The sequence below is a fragment of the Bradysia coprophila genome (assembly GCF_014529535.1).
Source record: "Bradysia coprophila strain Holo2 chromosome X unlocalized genomic scaffold, BU_Bcop_v1 contig_79, whole genome shotgun sequence".
Taxonomy (NCBI): Eukaryota; Metazoa; Arthropoda; class Insecta; order Diptera; family Sciaridae; genus Bradysia; species Bradysia coprophila.
In genome coordinates this window covers 647,821-667,830 of record NW_023503370.1, presented here as the reverse complement: position 1 = coordinate 667,830, position 20,010 = coordinate 647,821, and the positions used below count along the sequence as shown (strand labels likewise).

The 20,010-nt window shown below is 35.9% G+C and overlaps 3 protein-coding genes across 5 annotated transcripts in view; 2 read left to right on the top strand and 1 right to left on the bottom strand.

The window, feature by feature from the left end:
- LOC119070389 (probable GPI-anchored adhesin-like protein PGA55) overlaps positions 1 to 2,308 on the top strand; it is an 89,159-nt gene extending 86,851 nt beyond the window's left edge. For all 3 annotated transcript variants that reach the window (XM_037174707.1, XM_037174708.1, XM_037174709.1), the window contains exon 6: positions 224 to 2,308. In XM_037174707.1, coding sequence (XP_037030602.1) covers positions 224 to 2,154 — 1,931 coding nt within the window. In that variant the 3' untranslated portion in view covers positions 2,155 to 2,308. The remainder of the gene's footprint in view (positions 1 to 223) is intronic.
- Positions 2,309 to 4,546: 2,238 nt separating this feature from the next.
- Positions 4,547 to 5,521, bottom strand: LOC119070392. The gene is made up of 4 exons (XM_037174712.1): positions 5,248 to 5,521; positions 5,083 to 5,147; positions 4,811 to 4,991; positions 4,547 to 4,741 (listed from the first exon to the last, which is right to left on the bottom strand). The coding sequence occupies exons 1-4, from the start codon at positions 5,507 to 5,509 to the stop codon at positions 4,659 to 4,661; spliced, it is 591 nt and encodes a 196-aa protein (XP_037030607.1). The 5' UTR covers positions 5,510 to 5,521; the 3' UTR covers positions 4,547 to 4,658.
- Positions 5,522 to 14,305: 8,784 nt separating this feature from the next.
- LOC119070391 lies at positions 14,306 to 16,241 on the top strand. Its single transcript, XM_037174711.1, has 6 exons — positions 14,306 to 14,405; positions 14,468 to 14,614; positions 14,679 to 14,888; positions 14,987 to 15,178; positions 15,636 to 15,841; positions 16,102 to 16,241. Exons 1-6 carry the CDS (start codon positions 14,376 to 14,378, stop codon positions 16,235 to 16,237), a joined length of 921 nt encoding a protein of 306 aa, XP_037030606.1. The 5' UTR covers positions 14,306 to 14,375; the 3' UTR covers positions 16,238 to 16,241.
- Positions 16,242 to 20,010: the final 3,769 nt, after the last annotated feature.

Genomic DNA, 20,010 nt, shown 5'->3' with positions numbered 1-20,010 from the left:
ACACACATAACATAACCATTGTAAATAGATGCGGCGGTTGTTTTTATTGCCAAAAAGAAAATCCAATAAAAAATTCAATCACCATTTCATATGTGACTCTTCCGCATCCAAAACCAGAAAACACGACAGACCACAAAAAAGACAATAAAAATTTATTTTCTCGTTTTTCTCCCGTTGTTGTTGTTGTTGCTATTCATTCCATTCTTTTTTTTTCTGCTTTCAGTTCCACAATGGGCAGCCGAATGTACCGTTCAGGCAATACCATCATTGACGATTCAATATATGTCCGACAGTGGCACTGTTGAGTTGTCTCGTGATTGTGGTGAGGAGGGTACACGACATATGCCATGCCATGGCAAGGAAGATCGAAATACAATATTAGGTGAATTAACTTGTATCGATGACACAGACATCAATGACAACTCGCTGAAACAGTCGTCGGATCTATTAGGTGACATTCATCAAAAGTCTGTGGAGCTCATTAAGGCAGTCTCGTCGGATAACAAAGAGGATAATAACATTAATGGTGGGATTGACGATGGTGCGAAAGTTGAATCCAAGCCGAATGACCGACTCAAATTGAATTTAGATGATATTATGATGGGTGACCAACCAATGCCGCCGCACAGTGAAGAGAAAGTCGATTTTAAATCAATGGCTAAAGCAGACAAAAAGCACAAGAAAAAGGCTGACCTAGAGGAGAAGTATTTGAAGAAAATTACAAAGAAAAAATTGGAAAAAGATGAAAGTGATGAGCTGATGATGGGTGATCAACCAGTAAGCGATGACACAACTGTTGAACCTAGGCCTAGAGAAGTTACATCGTCGCCAACACTATACATTTCTACCACATTATCTGATTTCACAGAAGCAATTGTATCGTCAACAACAATTCTCACCACAACCGAGACCCGGCTACGCAGAGAAACAGAAATTTCAGGCAGTGAAGGCCCATCTACAGACAGTTCAGTTTTTACCACCCAATCATCACTGCCTCAAATCGCCATCACCAGCTCACCTGTTCAAACACGGAACAAAGTCGACATTAAACCTACACTGAAACCGCATATTTCAGACGCACATGCATCGACTCCTCATCATCAGAAAGAAACCCAAGAAGTTCACATGTCTTCCGATCACTTCATACCCCCCATGTTATTAGTTCGGACACAATTTTCATTATCAAATGGTCATGGTGAACATGTGGAAGGTCCACGGAGACATATCGACGATCATGAGGTTACAACTGCCTCTTCGAATGAACCCATCGCCAAAATTAAAACATCTCATCCCATCCCTTCAACAACGGATGAAACAACAACTGCTGACGTTACCACCGCTGAAGTCACAACAGCTGGAGTCACAACGGCAACCATTATTTCCTCAACAACGGAAGGACAAACATCTCCAATTTTAGACGTTACCACAACAACCAAACCGATTACTGAATCTGCTGTCACATCCATTGATACATCCACAATGAAACAAGATGCATCAACAACTACCGTCGCATCTACAACACTCACCCAATACGATCAAACCACAAAGCTTCCGACGTCGGCTATACCATCTGAACATGTAATCGAATTGAAAAAAGTAACCGAAAGTTCAAACACACCCAGTACCGAAGCGCCACGATTTCGTCAACCGCATGCACCAAAACATTCTGTAGAGACACATCCCAAAACTCAACCACCGACAACAGTATACTCAGTTGAATCATCTGACTCAACAACTCCAGACCTAGCCACCGCATCTCCATCAAAACAAACCACTGAAAATGTTGTAACTGAGCACTTGGAATCAATAAACACGGTCACAGTTACAACATCTTCACCCATTGTTGATACGGAAATGTCGGCACGTAATAACTGCAGCTCAAATTTGGATATATCCAACGATAAACCAATCGAATTATCAAAAAAAGATCACGGTACCGGCACCAAACATCACCATTCCACTAACTTACATTCCGATCACAACTTGAACGATCATCTAGCCGAATCGACTGACAACGACGATCCCTGCTGGACCGACGAAAGTGTTGGCGTTAATCTATCGAATTCGGATGTCGAACAACCATATCGTCCCAATCGAAGAAGAGTGTTGATAAAACCGGAGACACATTCTTACATAAAGAAGGTTTTGGGTTAGATTTTTTGTTTCAAAAACATCGTTTCGAGATTTCTATATTTAAGCAAAGATGAAAAATTTAAAAACAATTAAAAATTTTATTCTTAAAGAGAAGGAGAAAGTCGTGGATGTTGACTCTTTGTACACATATTCACAGTGCACATACAACAAAAAAAAAAAAACCAATGGCCAAATATGTAGTTTGCAAATAGAATCGGTACACAAATCTTTGTTGTTTTTTTTTTGGAAAGAAACTGAGATTTTAAGTAAAATATTCTTATGCATCCCTTTTTAGAAGGCAATTCTTTAAACAGTTAATTACTATTGTAGACATGAACAACTGAACCAAAAAAAAAACTATTTAGCGGTTCCAAAAAAGCATTTACTTAAAAATTTATTGTTAGAATTTAAAATAGAGAGAGAAAAATGGAAGAAGAGTCTAGAAAAAAAAACATTTTTTTTTATTTTTAAGTATTTTGGTGCACACATAAAATATTATTAAATACAACTTAAGTGGTAGGGTACGGACCCCAGTATTCGGCATAGTTTAGAATATCGGCCACAACAATGGGTTTCATTGGGTTTCATTGTTCTAAACAATAGATGGCCGATATTCTAAACTATGCCGAATACTGGGGTCCGTACCCTAAAGATAAAATTAGCGTTAACAAAAACATTCCAACCAGATAAAAAATAAAAACATTTTTAATTTGTACCAAGTTAAAGTTATTAAATAAAAGAAAACATTTTTTTTAAGGATTTCGGTTAATCTTAAGAGTAGATCTTATGTTTTATTTAAACAAAATGGAAAAATAAAGAGACAAAAATAAACAATTCTTTTGATTCACGCTTCTTTAAAATTTATATTTTGTGTGGAATATAAAGTTTCTACGTCATCTAATATATATAAGCTACAGTTGGTCTCCAATGCCTATGTCTAAGGCAAGTACTTAGGGCGTAGATTCTCGTAGCGTTGGTACACAAGAATTCGTAAGTTGACAGTATGGGATTACACGCAACTGTCAAGTTACGAAAATACGAGAGTTGGCGCACAGGACGTGAAAAATGGTTCTACGGTCCACAAGCCGAAAAATGTGTATTTTTTATTATCATCATTTCTTTTCTACCTGATTACAATAAATATATTTAAAGACGAATTATTAAAATATCACACAAGGAAAATGGGGTATCACATGAAAACGTTTGTATCACTTTAATCACCAAAAGTACCGCGGATACTTATATCATTGTCCCTCTGAATGGCAATACATATATTTGCCCAGTTTTGATAAAAATATTTCTGTATCTGGACCGACTGACCCCAATGTTTTGAATGCCACTGGCGTAAAGAGGTAGCGGCACTTCAAATCAATGTAATGGTTGTGTTTATTCCTTTCCGCCAGATCAGCTGCGGCACCACTTTTCTTGGATGTTTGGGCTATATACGACGCTGCCAAAGTGTCAACGACTGTAACCCAAATTAGTGATTTCTCGTGACTCCAAGGATAGTAGGTCAAACCATCGGGTCGTTTACCGTCGCGGCGTGATAGTCCTGGTGGCTCCATTTTATTAGGGAATCCAGATGATATAATAGCCACTGGTGTGTATTATCTATTATACTTGTCGATCATTTTGTTGCAAGAAAGTCCGTGGTGACCATCACATTTCATTAAATTCCATATTTACCAATTTATATTTTAGTGGTATACAAAAATTTATGCGAAAACACCAAAATATTTGTAGGATGTGAGTTTGTTTTTGTTGCGTCATTCGATATAAAGTTTTCACGTAACCAACGCACTTCAAGCATGAGTGATACTATAAATAGAGTACGGAAACGGTACAGTGTATCAAACAAATTTTGGCATTGTACAAAAATCCGTAAAAATTTGTAAACAAAATAGTACTCTAGCAGCTGTAACCCAAAGCACTTTTGCTTGAAGTGCGTTGACGTGAATGAGTTTTGTGGAACTAAATACTGTCAAATTTATATAGGATTTTTCGCTACGCTCGATGTATATACCAGATTTTTCCAGCCTTTTCCAAAGAATACTTTTTATTTCTTCGTAACATTTAGTCGGTACGATTAAAAAACCACTACAGGCCTAACGATCACCTACACAGAATTCGAATAGGAGAATCAGTACCTGTTTGTTGAAAGCCTCCTAAGATTCTCTAATCTGATCTCGGTCTGGACAACCGAACTGCAGAAAAAAACGCAGAATTGGACTTGCATGGGCAGCGTTCAAAACACCCAACATGGCAAAATGATGACTTGGTAACCAGTGAGTCAGCCCCTGAATATCGTTTTGTTCGTGTCTAAGAAAGACAGTGAAAAAGATGCATTCACAAATTCCAGTTTTCATCACTCGCATTCATCGATCATCGAATTCATGGAAAATACACGTGGGCGTAAGTTGAAAGATCATTTTTGTAATTTCACGAAAGCTGATACTTTTACAAAAGATAAAGAAATAAAAGCGAAAACATTTAGAAGCTGACAAAAATATTTCCGTCAAAATATTTTATGCGTACGATGGATTTCCTGGATTTTCCTTCAATTCCTTGTAGAAAGAATACAAAACGGACGTAAAGTAGATACCAAGGCCTTATAAAAAAAACAACGAAAGAAACTAAATTAGAAATTGAACGAAATAGGGATAAGCTACACACATACCTAACACAAATGCGTATATGACGGCCAATATGGCTATGCCTGTAGTACGATTTTCTTTCGGGTGTTGATCGTCGTACGGATAAGAGGCGATGGCAACAATCGCGACAACTCCCAAAATGACTGCGATAACAATTTTGATCGTTGAAAGAATGATAGCCAACAACATCCAAGTTGGTCGTCGCTGTAAAACGAACAAAAATAAATTTGGAGAATAAAAACACGATTTTGAAAACCGGTTAGAATGTTAAAAATTGATAAAACTTTGTTCTTACCGCGTAAATGCCATACAGCAAAGCTGCATAGATGACCAATCCAACGACGCCTTGTATTGGTCCTTCTATTAAATTCACACAAACACACACACAATTGATCAAATGGAATTTGATTTTGGTATATAAATAAATTCTCGCAACGAAAATTATGTGGAAATCATTTACCGTAACTATTTCCACTTTGTTTCCCGAAAATTTGCAGCAAACTTCCAATGGCACATAACCATCCGATTATCAGAGATCCAGTTCTCAAATTGAAACAGCAACAGGAGTTTACCTTGCACATTTTTAACAGTTGAATACAATTCACAGAAGAAAAAAAAAACTTCCAGAGAATTTCAAACTCACAACAATATTTAAGAACAGAGAATTCGCAAAAAAGATTTACACCAGACGAAGTCTTGATACTGAATGAGATCACTCGCATGAATTCTAATCGAGTATCAAGTAATGTATTACGATTCTACTATGGCTATGGCTTATCTTATTGGCTAATGGAAATGTGGCGACACCCGTCTTTTCAGCCCCATACGAAGTCTTTTGGTTTAATATGTCGTTTGTATTTGATGGAAATCGAAGCAGACGATAAGTGCAAATCATTTGCTTATAGTTATGGATAACAAATCAGCAATTAAAACCTAGTGGGGTACGAGTAAATGGTCTGTACAATATTCGAACGTTTCGCGGGAATTATTTAGATTGTTACGTCGTACATTAGCATTAACACTATCCCCTGTCTGTAATTATTGTAATTTATTATAAGTAAATTGTATGGAGGCAGGAGGGCTTCAGCTCTCGACCTCTTTTTCATCTTATACACATAAGGGTGATGTTCTAAGTAACAATCTAAATAATTCCCGCGAAACGTTTGAATATTGTACATGGTCCATCAAAGTCGTCCACTTTCATCGTAAATTTCATTTCACGAGTCGATGCAACTGACATTCGGGAAGCCTTTGATCAAGTTGGGTATGATTGTTCGCTGCAGAAGCTTAGTGAGCTTGGGCTCTTAGCCATGCTTGCTTGACTGGATAGCTTCTTATCTTCAAGACGGAGAACAGAATGATTGCAGGTCTGAATCGGTAAAGGAGATTTTGCGTCCGCCTCACGGGAGCTGTCTTAGACCTATACTCTTTGTCTTGCTTTATGGTGACGTGGCAGGCATTGTTAAAAAAACAAGGTTCTTTTACACGATTAACAAACCGAGTGATACTCCTGAGCTTCAAAACGATGGTGAATGCAACAGATATACGGATTAGTGCGGGTCTACGTCGCAGCGTCTGCTTCGTCTTTTCTTGTTCTATTTTCATTTGATTATTGTGAGAATTTATAGTGCGGGTGTTCACGTACAATAGTTACACTTTTAATTAATCTCAAATTGAAAGATTGGGTTATGTAGAGTCTTACAGCGCCAACATTTGTGTATGGGGTGGCTAAAAATTCCGATCGAAAATCTCGAGTTATTCGTAAAAAACCAAAAAAATGAGGTCAAGTGCAACCATTTTTTCTTTGTTATACCCAAACCCGGATTTTAATCACTTTTCTTAAATAATTATTTTTCGCTTATTTTAGAGACCCCAAAGTATCCAAAACAGTTTAAATAAAGTAAAAAAGTTTTTTTTACTCGTGAGAAATGTAGTTTGAAAGTCAAAATTTCGTGAAAAATCTGACCCGCGCGGAAACAAATTTTGACTTTATACCGTCATACTGAAGGTTAGTTCCACCAAATGTTTTCGGAAAGTGGCTTAAAAACATCTTTGGACTATCCTGAACATTTTATAAGCAGCATGTCATAACTTTTTTACAGAAACAAAAATTTTTCTCGCATGTCGAAAATTTGTTTACACGCTGAAAAATGGCCGACTCGTAGGAAATTTTATGAAGAATTTTAGATTATTCTGTTCGACGATTTTGTTTGAAATGAGTTTATATTGGATGGAAATGATGAGTTAATGCTCTGTAACAAACTATAAGTTAAGTTTAAAGCTTTTCGTGAAAAATAATTACTAAATATGGGCAAATTTCATGAATTTTCCTATTTTTCAGAATATTTTCATACAAAACTCGAAGAAAAACACTTCTTTTTGATGATTTAAGCAAAGTTGCGCTAGATTTTGCACAATGTTAAAAATCTATAAGAAAAACATCAAAGAAGTTTTGCTTAATGGTTTTAGAAATGACCCAGAGTCATTGTCCCAGAGTCAGTGAAGGCATTCACTGCTACGAAATGGAAGTTAAGTCCAGAGGAAATTTTTTCTTTAGTTGTTTTGGATACTTTGGGGTCTCTAAGGGAAAAATTTTAATTCAAGAAAAAAATTAAAATCCGGTTTTTGGTAGAACAAAGAAAAATTGCTTTCACTTGACCTAATTTTTTCGGTTTTTTACGATTAACTCGAGATTTTCGGTCGGAATTTTTGGGCAACCCTTCTACAAATGTTGGCCCTGGGATACTCTATAAAGCCCAATCTTTCAATTTGAGATTACCCAAAATTGTAACTATTCCCATACTTTGTGGACGTTAACACCCGCACTATTATTGCTGATTCTATTTTCGAAAAAAATACGTCATCGAAACAGTATTTTTTAACGATTAGTTTTTATCCCACAAAAACCTCGAAAGAGGAAAGGACGACGCTAGTCCTGTAAAAATTAAATTTCCAAAACATTTGGTGACGCATTCTGCGCCTAAACGTAGTCAATTTTAAATAAGAAAATATGTCGTCGAGAATTTTACCGATAAGATTTTACACAGCGAAAATTTTACAAAAAAAAATGCGTCACAAGTGGCAGATATTGTCGTAACTGAAAAAATGTTCCAACGGATCCGGTAGTGGACCTATGGACCAACACTCGGCAAATTTGGTATCATTCGATCGGTAATTGTCCCTGCTACACGATAAACGTTTAAAATTCAAAAAAAATCCGGTACTCCCCCATTCAATCCTATACGAAAAATTGGAAAATGCTCCAACTGCTGCGGACCAGCACTCGGCGAATTTAGTAGTTATCCCTGCTACACGATAAATATTTAAAATTGAAAAAATCCGGTACTCCCCCATATAATCCTACACGAAAAACTGAAAAAATGAGGGGTTTCCTCAGCATCTGCCACCTGTGACGCAATTTTTTTTTTTTTAAATCTCATCGGTAAAATTCTCGTCGACATATTAAGCTGATATCAAATGTTTTGGAAGTTTATTTTTACAGGACTAGCGTCGGTTTTTCTTCTTTTGAGGTTTTTGTGGGATATCAGTTGTTTTGGAAGTTTTGTGTAATGCTTAGAGTTAGGCGAGCTCTACAAGTGACACTTTATCCCAAGTCAACATACCATACAGTGTTTTCTTTTTAGTTCGGAACATTTTGAGACATTTTCGAGTCTTAACAGCAATCGCTGTTCCCAGTCAATTAAGTTGTTTCCGCTTATGATATTTTGCGCTAAGGTATCATACACTGTGATTCACGTAATGCACTGGGTAAAAAAAATGATTTAAAATTGTGTTTTCTTACGATAAACATTCCGTTTAGAAATATCTAAAAAAAAAAAATATACATGACTATACATGCAGTATACAAGGCAGTATAGCCGAAAATATCTCAAACATACGAAATTTCAAGATGGCCACCCGCCGCCAGATAAGTGATTTTTTTTCGAAAAAAGTTATTCGCAAACGAAACTATAAAAGTGATACTTATCCCAAGTCTCTACATGACGTATAGCCGAAGCGATAGAGGAGGACTTGACGCAGTCTAACCCAAAAAAAACGAAGAAAATTTTTTGAGACGCGTCAATCATGTCCGGAGCGATAGCGGAGGACTTGACGCAGTCTAACACAAAAAAAACGAAGAAATTTTTTTGAGACGCGTCAACTATGTATAGCCAAAAATTTTAGTTTCTAACCTTTAGTCTTTTTTTTGAAATTTTTGGGATCTTATTCACTCTCCGTTAGTTTATTAAATTATGGGACCGAACGCCATATATTGACTTGATTGTGTATGCTTAAACAGTGTATACTATAATGATAATTAATTTACAAATAAAATATTTCGCTCAAATCTCTCGTGGGTGGGATTGTTCCCAAAATTGAAGCTACATTCAATTTCTGAATGGCGATGCTGATTGTTTGAATTAAATACGATGTAGCTCGCTTTTCACCAGTAGCATCAGTAATTTTACTTCCAATACTTTTTATCAAATCCATTCCAAGCTTTCCTATGACCCATGATGTTTCAGTAGCAATAGGAATGAAAATGAAATGATGGGCCAAATCCGAATAATGACTGATTTTTTTCCTCTCGGCTTGTTTCGCTACATAACCAACATGATTGGATATCACCACTAACCCTATTCTATCATATTCTCTCTCAAATACGAGCAAAACGAGCTATCAATCGACTATGTTGGTTTAAAATTACCGAAGATACATCGTTTTGAAATTGGTCTTTTTTCATACAAAATACACCAAATTGACTTTTTCCAAACAATCAAGATCTTTCTGTTGGATTTAGTGTAATTTGATAATCTAGCAGTCCACTGTTCAATTTTAGTATGCCTTGAATCTGAATGCGCAGTTATCTAGTTAGTCCAATTACGTCTGTGTAACACATTGGTTGTCTTTAATAAAGTTTGTTCAGTCCATCTTCAACATTGGATAATTGTTGAGGACTATTGTTGAGGAATTTCGCGCCGTGTAATTCACAATAACCCACAAGGTGACATTTTCCTTATACAAAATGTGTCATTTTGTGAATTATTGTGAATGACGCGGCGCGAAATTCCGAGCAGCCGCATGCGACCCATCAAATGAAAGGTATTCGCCACACGAATTGTAGAGTGGTCAGAGTGACCAAATTTTGAGCTACTTCAGCGTAGGATGAAAGGACTAATATTTTTTAGGTTATAAGGGATGGAGAGTTATTTTCTTTGGCAAAGTATCAGAGTTTTACGAGTAGAACATCTTGGCATATGTGAAAAATATAAAAAGTTGGAAATGGATGGGTCAGTTATGTTTTTAGAGGTATTTCTTGAATGGTAATAGATAGAGACTTACTTTCTTCGGCAAAGTGTAGGGGAAGTTGTGGCGATCATTTTGATGAATAGAACGTGGGGGTCACCGAGGCGAAGGTGAAGTTCAAGATGGCTTTTGAAATTTTGATGAATAGAGTCTAAATTTTAGGTTAAGAGCCCAAAACTTCTAAAATGAATGATATTCCAACAAAAATCTTTGAGAGAAAAATGTGACGCAGTCTTTGAAATACAATTTCTAAAATGAATGATATCGCTAGAGTAAAATTTAATTTTTGCGTAACGAAGCTGAAAGCGTCAACTCTTCACATGCCGTATAGCCGGAAATATCTAGAGAAAACGAAATTTGAAGATGGCCGCCACGATCGTTAAATATCGAAAAGTTATCCGCCAAGGAAACTCTATGATTAGCAATTTACATCAACTATGTATGTGTCATATAGGCCTAAAAACAATAAATGCAATAAATACAAAAAAATGAAACAATTTAGAAGATGGTGCGGTCCGCCATTTTGTTGGATTTTTAACCCCAAACACACATTTCCCATTGAAACCAACACACCAAATGTACAAATACCTAAAAATCCAAAATGTTAAAAAAAATTTGCGAAGAAACAATTTTTTCAAATTTATAATCTTCTCGATTATTTTATATGAAGCATGACAACACTCATCGTTACACCTAGCCAAAGTGCGAGGGCAGTTTTCGTAAACGAATGGTCTGTGTCAAAACGTATATCAAACCCCCGTGAAACATTTCTATTAACTCGAATATGGTGAAATGACTGAAAATGTACGAAGTTGCTTCAATGTCAAGAGTCAAGTAGTGTTTTCTCCGGATGTAGGGCGCCGTTTTTCTATAGCTCGTTGAACTCGTACTCAAAAGTACTTTCGTTTGAACATATTTTGTTTGATTCGGCCCAATTTGGAAAAGTTAAAATCTTCGCCTATATTTATATGTATAGGCTCCTTAGTCCTTTCGTTGGTTTTTTTTTATGGAAGCAGTTCTAGCGTCACGAACTCCGCTATCGCTCCGTTCATGATTTCTACGTAACGTTTAGTGGGGAATTTTGAAAAGCCAGCAACTGCTAGAGATTTTTTTTTTATATTTTATCTTAAGATGTCGCAACTGACGTAAGATATTTTCCAGTCGCTTTTGGTGGGAGTCGTCAATATGCTAAATAGTAATTCTGAGGAGCTGCTTTCTGGACGATATTACTGTTCCCCAAACTAGCTGAGTGAAACCGGGTGATTTATACTGTTAGCTGTCAGTGGCTAATATCAAAATTTGAAGAGTTTCTACCTAACGTTTCAGTCTCTTGTTGAGGCCGACTAGTATGATTCCAAATGTATGAGATGATAACGTCTACCAAATTAATAGTGCAATGTGTGTCCGACGACCCTAAATTTTCCTTTTCAGAACAAAATGACAAAACTTCTAACATGCAACATTTTCAATTTTCGTTAAAATAAATTTCATTATCAAATATCTGCTGCCAACATATTTCATATAAAGAAAGCTACGTGAGTTGTTTGTTAAAACTGTGCAACGCGAAAAATTATCTTCTTTCAAAACCCTATACCGATTCAATGGCAGTGTTAGTTGGTTAGTTGGATGTGACTATACATATATTGACTGAATGTCATCTCATTCGAAAAGAAAATGTAATTGCAATCATCATACAGTTTACGTTTTGTCTGTGCTAGACAAGCTGCATTCAATTTCGTTAAGCTGGTGAGTAACTTGATGAATACCAATTTGCGAACGATTATGAAGTTAACAATAGAAGAAAACTTATATTCAAGGAAAAGTTGGGAATTTTAAATTAACAGAAAGGTGCTAGTACCAGTAAACTAGTTTTAGGACTGAAGTCGACTTTTGGCAACAGCTGTTGACAAAGGAGACTAGGTGCTAGGATGGTAGTAAACGTAGTCGGTTTCGATTTCACTTTTTTACGTTACGGCCAACAAACCTCACCAAATCATACTCATTCAACTATACTATTAATATTATGCACCCCTTAAGCCGAAGTCGCGGATCAAAATCCAACTCGACTAAATATACAATTTAACGTATATCGAATTGGAATCACTAACGGATCCTATTTTGACAATTATGACAATTACTGGCTATGAAATATCAATTATGGAATCCATTATGAACTGTGCCTTAAACATCTCATCATTTTGGGTAAATTCAAATAAAATGACTGTGAACGTGGAAAAGACAAATTATCAACTGTTCAGCATGAAAAATAACTGCAGAAAATTCAATCTGTCATACAATAACGAACCGGTAACCGAAACTATTAAACAACGTTATCTTGGAATTATTCTTGATCAACGGCTGACATTCAAATCACACATCGCCGAGATAGTCGACAAATCAGAAAAGAGGTTCCGAATATTGAAACTCCTAGCAGGCACGAAGTGGGGTGCATTTACACTTATGATACACTTATGCTGACATACAAATCGTACATTTTACCAGTGTTAACGAATGGCAGCGAACTGTTGATTTGTGCAAGTAAATCACAAATAAAAAGACTGGAAATTGTGCAACATAAAGCACTTCGAATCATAACTGGTGGTATAAAATCAACTCCCATAACTGCAATGGAAATGTTCAGTAGTATCAAACCAATTGAATTGTTCTGCGAGGAAGCAGCCCTGAAATTGTTTGAGAGAATTCGACAAATCCCGAACTGCCTTTGGAGCAACATCAAACCTATGAACAACACCCTAAGATCGAAAGTCTCATTTTTCTACAAAATTCAAGATTTACATACAAAGTACGACTTAAATCTGCAAATGAATGTGCGACGTTTTACGACAAAGAAGAAAGGACGAGCGAACATGAGAAAATTTAGAATGGCAAAAAATGCAATTAAAAAGACACTGGCAGAAAATATTGTTACTCGTCAATCAATTGAAGCAAGGAGCAAATCATGGTCCGATCTAACAACAAATTCAATCAAGTCGGAAAAGAGGAAGGTTTATGTAGCGTATTTCCGCAAATTGACTGGTCACGATCTGTTATACAAACACTTAAACCGAATTGGTGTCAAGAGTTCCCCACTATGTCCGTTATGCAATTTGTCCGAACAAACATCTGATCACATTATCAATTGCACTAATTTAACTGTTTTGAAAAACGATTTGATGCAGCAAACGAAGAAGAGCTGTTTTCAGAAATTTATAGGCACGTCAGGGACCGCCAATAGTTAGAATGATTGACATATTTAATTGAAATTATAAAAATATTCTTGTCCAGAAATATAGCATTAGACACAAAAACAATTATATTAATCAATAGAGCTCCACTCGAGAGGTAACATGGTCGCGCTTATGCTAATCCCGAGTCGAATTCTTCGATATTAATAGACATCGTGAAGATATACGAGGCGGAAGTATGCAACTCAAGATTTTAGAGATTTTCAAAGGGGTGGTCTTTATTATATGTAGTCTTTATTTCCAAAACCGTGCCATGTTGTTTAAGAACATGGACACCCGACTCAAATAAGTATGAGAGTTCCTACTAGTGATTAGTGATGGAAAAGTCACTTGCGACACACAGACAGTAGACCAACCCACTCTCGCCTATTACAGTAAAATATGTTCCTACCCTGCTGGGTGCTTTCTTGGGGATCAAAAACGGTTCTTTTCATCGAATTTCTGAACTTTCGACAACCGCAACATGTAAAATCTATTATAAAGCTCGGGACAAAAATCAAAAATATCGTTTTTGTGCTATTATTGACCTCGGCTACGCCTTGAATAAACAAAATTCACACTATAACTGAACTTTTCAGCTATTAATCCTGTAAATGACTATTGCTCAGAGTTTTCATATTTGATGTAATTTTTCCATTTAGTCGAAACTTTGCCTTTGCCGACTGGTTAACTACAAGGTAAAGAAAACCGTGATCAGTAAAGTTGCTTGGTACAACTTAACAAAAGAAAAAGTTTTTGTTCGCCTTATTCGACAAGGCTTGTTCTAAAAAAGGAAGAGAAAAAAATACGAAAAAGAAATAAACCGATAGATAAATGAGCTGTGTTTTAAATTGTTAACTGAAATAAAAAAATTTGAGGCTATTTTAAACTCCCAATTTTTGTTTTCCTTTCATGCTTGTACATTCTTACAAAGTTTTTGATTGATGTGTTTTCGTATAAAATGATCTACGAATCAAAGATATCCCGGTGAAAAGTCAATGTCAGAAGTTTCATTTATTTTTAAATTAAGCTCCTGCTGAACTCGAAACAAAAGACTATGATAGACAGTAACGATGTTTCTGGAAAGGTAAATTCGTTTTGTGTTTTCTTTCTTTTCGAAGCGAACAGTATATCCGTATGGTTTAACAGAAAAAAAGTACCAAATCAAAAGTAAACGTACTAAATTACATGACTCCGACGTTTTTTGAACGTTTGAATTCAATCATTGACATGAGCTTTCACAAACTATCTCATTCAGAGGAATCAGAACTTGACGAAGGACACAGACCGTTGTCGGTTAGTTAAACTTAGAGGTTACTTGCAGCGAAGCTCAATGCTTTTTTACAATAAAATTCACTAGGAGACTGATAAGTTTACATTAATCGAACTTCATGTGGAATCAGAGCATGAAATTCGAAAGTCTAAAATCGAGCACGACAATTGGATGGTCAGCTATAAGTTGAAGCCAGAATTGGACCGAATTGTGTGGAGATCGAAGCTGTACAGCAAAGAAAAGGTGATAACAAAGAGCCAATCATTGGTGGAGCGAACAGAAAACCAAGTCGATATGGTGAGTATAAAACAAAAACTATCAATTCGACAGTAAGGGGAGGATTACGATGGCAAAGTTAATAATGGAAATTTACATTTCATCCCCCTTCTAAAAAGGCATTGAAGAAATTCTGTGACTGGTTCCAATCCGTATTCGACGATGCACACTCACACGTAACAGAGGATTACATAAAGAAATTATTTTCAAGTGGATTCGAAATACATCCGGCGGCTCTCAGTATTTACATTGAACCGAAACAAGTTTTTTCCATTCCGCATCAACTGGCCGAGAAATACAATGTCCCAGAAGTAAATAACTTAAACCCGTTGCACCCCCGGAAACTCGTTTTTCGTCAATGACAGCAGCTTTAATAGTACATTGGGACACATGATGGAAGTGGAACTGCTTGTGTGTACCTATCCGATGCGAAGTCGAGGTCGGTATGCGCACAAGAAGCTATTTCCGTCATTTGTGCTTGGAAGGTGTTTCGCTCAAAAACTTTAAGAAAGTTTTCCAAAGTGAAAGAAAGGACTTTCGTTTTTGATTAATCTCGTTTCCGGGGTCTTCGCTAGTAAAATTATAGTACGTAATGGTTTGGCTTGCATCCACACCACTCTCGTTAAATTAAAAATGTCCTAACCAGTGCGGAATCTACTATTTCCGTACACTTGATACAGATGGATTAGTCTTTCAAAGTACTTTCTGTCTTCACATTATCTGTTCGGTTCATACGCACAAAGGAAATAACTTATAAAATCAATCTAGCTATCAACGAAGAATCAAAAAAAGAAGCGTATGAATCTCGACGAAATGGCAACATCGCCTATCGCAGCAACCAACATAGCATTCGGAAAATGTTTGCCAACATGTCTTAAGCAACCCAGACGGGAGATTGACGACTGTATGAAACCGAATTTCCCAGATGAACTTCGAACGGACGAATATTTGTTTAAAGGCATTGAAGATCTAAGGTATATTATAGACGGAATGCGGTCCTGCAGTGCCGCCTCAAGCTTTTTGTTCATTATGTTCAAGTGTTCATTATGGGTGCCAACCATTCACCTTGGATTCCAAATAGTCCCAAATGTTCATTTTGATGGCAAAATGTTCAGTTTCAGCCTCAAATGTTGGCTTGTGCCCAAAATGTCCACATGAAAGAGCGGCACTGCTTGTACCGCTGAAAATATATTGGATCAACAGCCCAAGTAATTTCATTTTCGTGCTTTGGCAGATCTACGAAATGTTTAGTTGAACATGTGAATCGCTCGGATAACATTGAAATTAAACCTTTGTATTTGAAAAATTTCAATTATGAAGATGATGAAAAATACGTTCCTTTGTATAAAAAGTTGGAAAATAAAATGTAAAATTCCAAACAAAAATACAACAACAAAAACAGAATGGAAAACGCTCTCTGTGTTAAAATAACGAATCGTGACACTGTTGTTAGTTATTTCGTGATGTATAATACGAAAATACCGAGAGTGTAAATTGTTTTACCTTTTTTTTGTGCATCTTCTTTGCTGTAGAGGCTCTAGAGAATCGTGAACGGAACTTGTTTAGAGAGTAGACTAAAAAGTGCTACTTTTTGCCAGCGATATAATTGCTAGCGCAACTGGTTTTTTCTCGAGAAATGCAGAACAAAAGCTTTCAATTTAGTTAAGCATCTGTCTGGTTAAAGCACAGTCGTTTACTTGCGGTGAAATAAATCGGTTGAGAAAAGACTGGGGTCTTTACTACCGTAACTTACATAAGGGACTTCATCGGCCCATTTCAATTACATCGAATGACGTCACTAAATATCTGCAGTTTAAACTACATAAATACATCGCAAGATTTGTTGTGAATGCGTCAAGTTAAATTAATTAAAATATTTTGGTTTTTAAGACAAATGTGTCGGCTGAATGTTGTCCTTTTTTCTTTAGTTCTCTTTGCACGCAATGCTGTAGTAAGTATCTTGTGTGTATTGTATAACTTTCGTAATATGCACTTACCGAACATCATCTGGGCTTTGATGTTTATAAAATATCATCACGTAAAGTAAGCAGCTTGAATTGAACAGCACGACACGCCATGGATAAATAATGGAAATAATGTTTATGAGCAACAACAATTTATGAGCAACTGCTTGATGTGTAACGAAACTGACCTAAAGACACCACGGTTAATAACAGATTATGACTAGAAGCTTTTGTGATGGATACTTGTGACATTTTTGCTGGTTTTCCCTATTTGTTGTTACTCATTTTTTTCGTTGGGGTCACTTCAGGGGTTCTTCACAACAATTAACCGTGTAAAAATAAGAAAAATGTTTGACCAACTGATTTGACTTATGTTGTAATTTCGGCATCCCAATCAATATCGATGGATGTCACTCGGCATTTTTTCTTCGTCTCATCGTAATTGTCTCATGTGCTCAAAGTCTTATCGTTATTTACGATGAAAAATTTGGATAGGCTCTAAGTAGGATTCACAAGCACATATATATTCTACTACACACAATGTTCCCTTTTCGTCGCTAACATATTTTTGCCACATAAATCGATGTGTCGATAGTCAGTTTTCGCAAGACAAAAAAAATGATAAAAAAAAACACGAAACATAAAATCCTTTTGTGCCGAAACCAATAAACACAGTTGACTTTTCAGTGCCATATATAAATTCAGATCACGTACTGTTTGTTGGAGTTGAAGGTTCGAACAAACACTCTGTATACAGCACGAGATTGTATAAAACAGGAGGACGAAAAATGGTGCTGATGAAAACAATAAAAAAAAAAGTTTCATAAAAAATGTAATGCATGGGTATAAAGTGCTACATGTCAATGTTAATAAGGAAAACAAATATCGGAAATTGGTGTTGGCATTTTTTTTTTGTATTTACAGTATAATTCGGTGAATTTTTTTGTTTATCGTAAAAGAGTCTGGGCGATTCAGTCTCTGCTAAAAATTCGGAAATTCAGTTAATAAAATTACCCGACTATGCATGTTTGATAAAATTCATTCGATTGATAAAGTATCGATTATTTCCCTAGAATCGATTATCGATATTTTCAAAAAATCGCTGAAAAATATTTCCAATCGATGATAAATTTTCCTAATCGATACAATCGAATGTTTTATCGATAATCGATAAATATCGACTGATAATTCGATGAACATTGACCAATAATTCAATTATCAGTCGACATTTATCGATTATCGATAAAATATTCGATTTACATTGTATCGGTTATTGGGGAAATTCATCATCAGAGAACATGGCTAAACCCGACAAATTTCTTTCTGATTGCAAGTATCTTCATTCCACACCATTCAAAATCTATTAACAATAGTCCAATTTTCAACTAAACCTTAAACGAAAATCACACACGAATTTTTATGACATTTTACAACCTTGTTATGGCACCGAAAGCTCGATACCAATCCGATTTCAAACCATGAACTTATGAGGACTAATGTTCAGTTCAGCGACATCCATTCGTAAAATAATATTCCAAAAGTTTGAAATCTTCGAGTACTGATAATGTAAAAAGAAAAATCATTTGTCACCGGCATGCGTAAGCCATTAAAGTTTCGTAAAATTTGACATTTAATCTAATGGAGAAATGTCAAAAGATTACGAGATTGACTTAGTTACGAACTTAACTAAGCATAATGGTTAACCCCCAATGTATGAATGTAATATTTGGGCAATTACGAATAATTTTTTCAACATACTTGCTCAGACTGGACAGAACCATCACAACTTTTACATTAAATTAAACTTAATTCTGGGAGAAACTTACTTAAGTGAACCTTCATATCGTGACCTCTGGCTCGAAACGAAGAAGAACGAAAGAAGAACCATCGGTACCAATGTCATGACCTAAATTCATAATGTAAGAGACTCGTTTTATATTTCAAATCCTGCCATCATTTCGTGTGAACAGTAACAATCTGTGAGTTACGCTTCAGGGTAAAGCTTTCGCAAAACATTTCTCGTATAACGGTTAATGTTACGTATATCGAAATATCCGAACTCAAACCACTGAAGATGATCGTTTCACCAGCTAGCTACACAACAGCCATATCATTTATGTTCTATACGCACATTTGGATACATTATACCTTTTTGAATAATCTGATAAGTTTATCGCTGCTCGTGTCTCTACTGCTCGTCTAAATATATACAAACACAATTAAGGTTTCGAACTTTGATTATATAATAGTTAAACCATTAACTTCGGAGATGGTCCAATTTAATTACCAATTACCATAATGAGCTGGTATTCAGGGCCGTTATTACTCAAACATTTTGGTATCAGCTTTATGAAGACATAAACTGTGTGGCACGGGTGTACCACTTTACCATAAAAATTGTCGTAAAATACCATCGATGTTAGGCAATTGCCGAAGACAATTAAAAGTTGCTATAACAGAAAATCGTTGTTGCCGAAAACTATAACACTCAGAAAATTAAAAAACGATTCGATGTTTTTGAACAACATTCAACAGGTACAAAAATCAAAAATGTTCTAAGCAGCGACAATAAAAATTGTTCTAAGTTACACCCCTGTGCTGTGTGGTTGAGTGAAATCGACGAATCAATTTTATGACACTCAACATCGAAGTTCTTCGTAGAAGCTATAGTTATTTACGTATGTGAATTGGGCGGTGATTCTTGATAATTGCAAAGAGATTTTTTTTTGTGGAAAATCCTGATTATCTCATGAAAAACTGTGGAACTAATCTTATTTCTGGAAAATGGTCAAACGTTACAACTTTATTCAAAAATTTTGTTTTCCTTTAAAGCCTGATTCAATACCAACATTTCATGGAACAAGGTTTTTTCATGGGAAACAAAATGGCGTCAATATTAGGTACCTTTTCAAAAAGTGACACGGAAAATTCCTAATGAAAAGGCTATTCGCACAAAGTGCGTACTTTGTGCTAATAGTCAAATGAAGACAAACGGCACTTTGTGCGAATAGACTTTATTTTGACTATTCGCACCTTTTACTAGACTGAAAAGCCATTTATTTATGATATTTATAAAGCCAACATTGACTTAAAACATGAAACTGTAACTGGTAATGTTTCGTATTACGTTTTGACACATTGTAGCATCGTCCTCTACTACAAACATTTTGTAAACGGAA

Bases quoted from the DNA above. Each gene is read 5' to 3' on its own strand.
- LOC119070392 (XM_037174712.1), bottom strand. From the start codon at position 5,509: ATGCGAGTGATCTCATTCAGTATCAAGACTTCGTCTGGTGTAAATCTT. The intron at 5,148-5,247 runs GTAAATGATTTC...TGAATTTAATAG, and splicing joins ACAAAGTGGAAATAGTTACG to AAGGACCAATACAAGGCGTC. The intron at 4,992-5,082 runs GTAAGAACAAAG...TTCGTTTTACAG, and splicing joins TGCTGTATGGCATTTACGCG to CGACGACCAACTTGGATGTT.
- LOC119070391 (XM_037174711.1), top strand. From the start codon at position 14,376: ATGATAGACAGTAACGATGTTTCTGGAAAG. The intron at 14,615-14,678 runs GTTAGTTAAACT...AAAATTCACTAG, and splicing joins AAGGACACAGACCGTTGTCG to GAGACTGATAAGTTTACATT. The intron at 15,842-16,101 runs GTATATTATAGA...GTGCTTTGGCAG, and splicing joins AAAGGCATTGAAGATCTAAG to ATCTACGAAATGTTTAGTTG.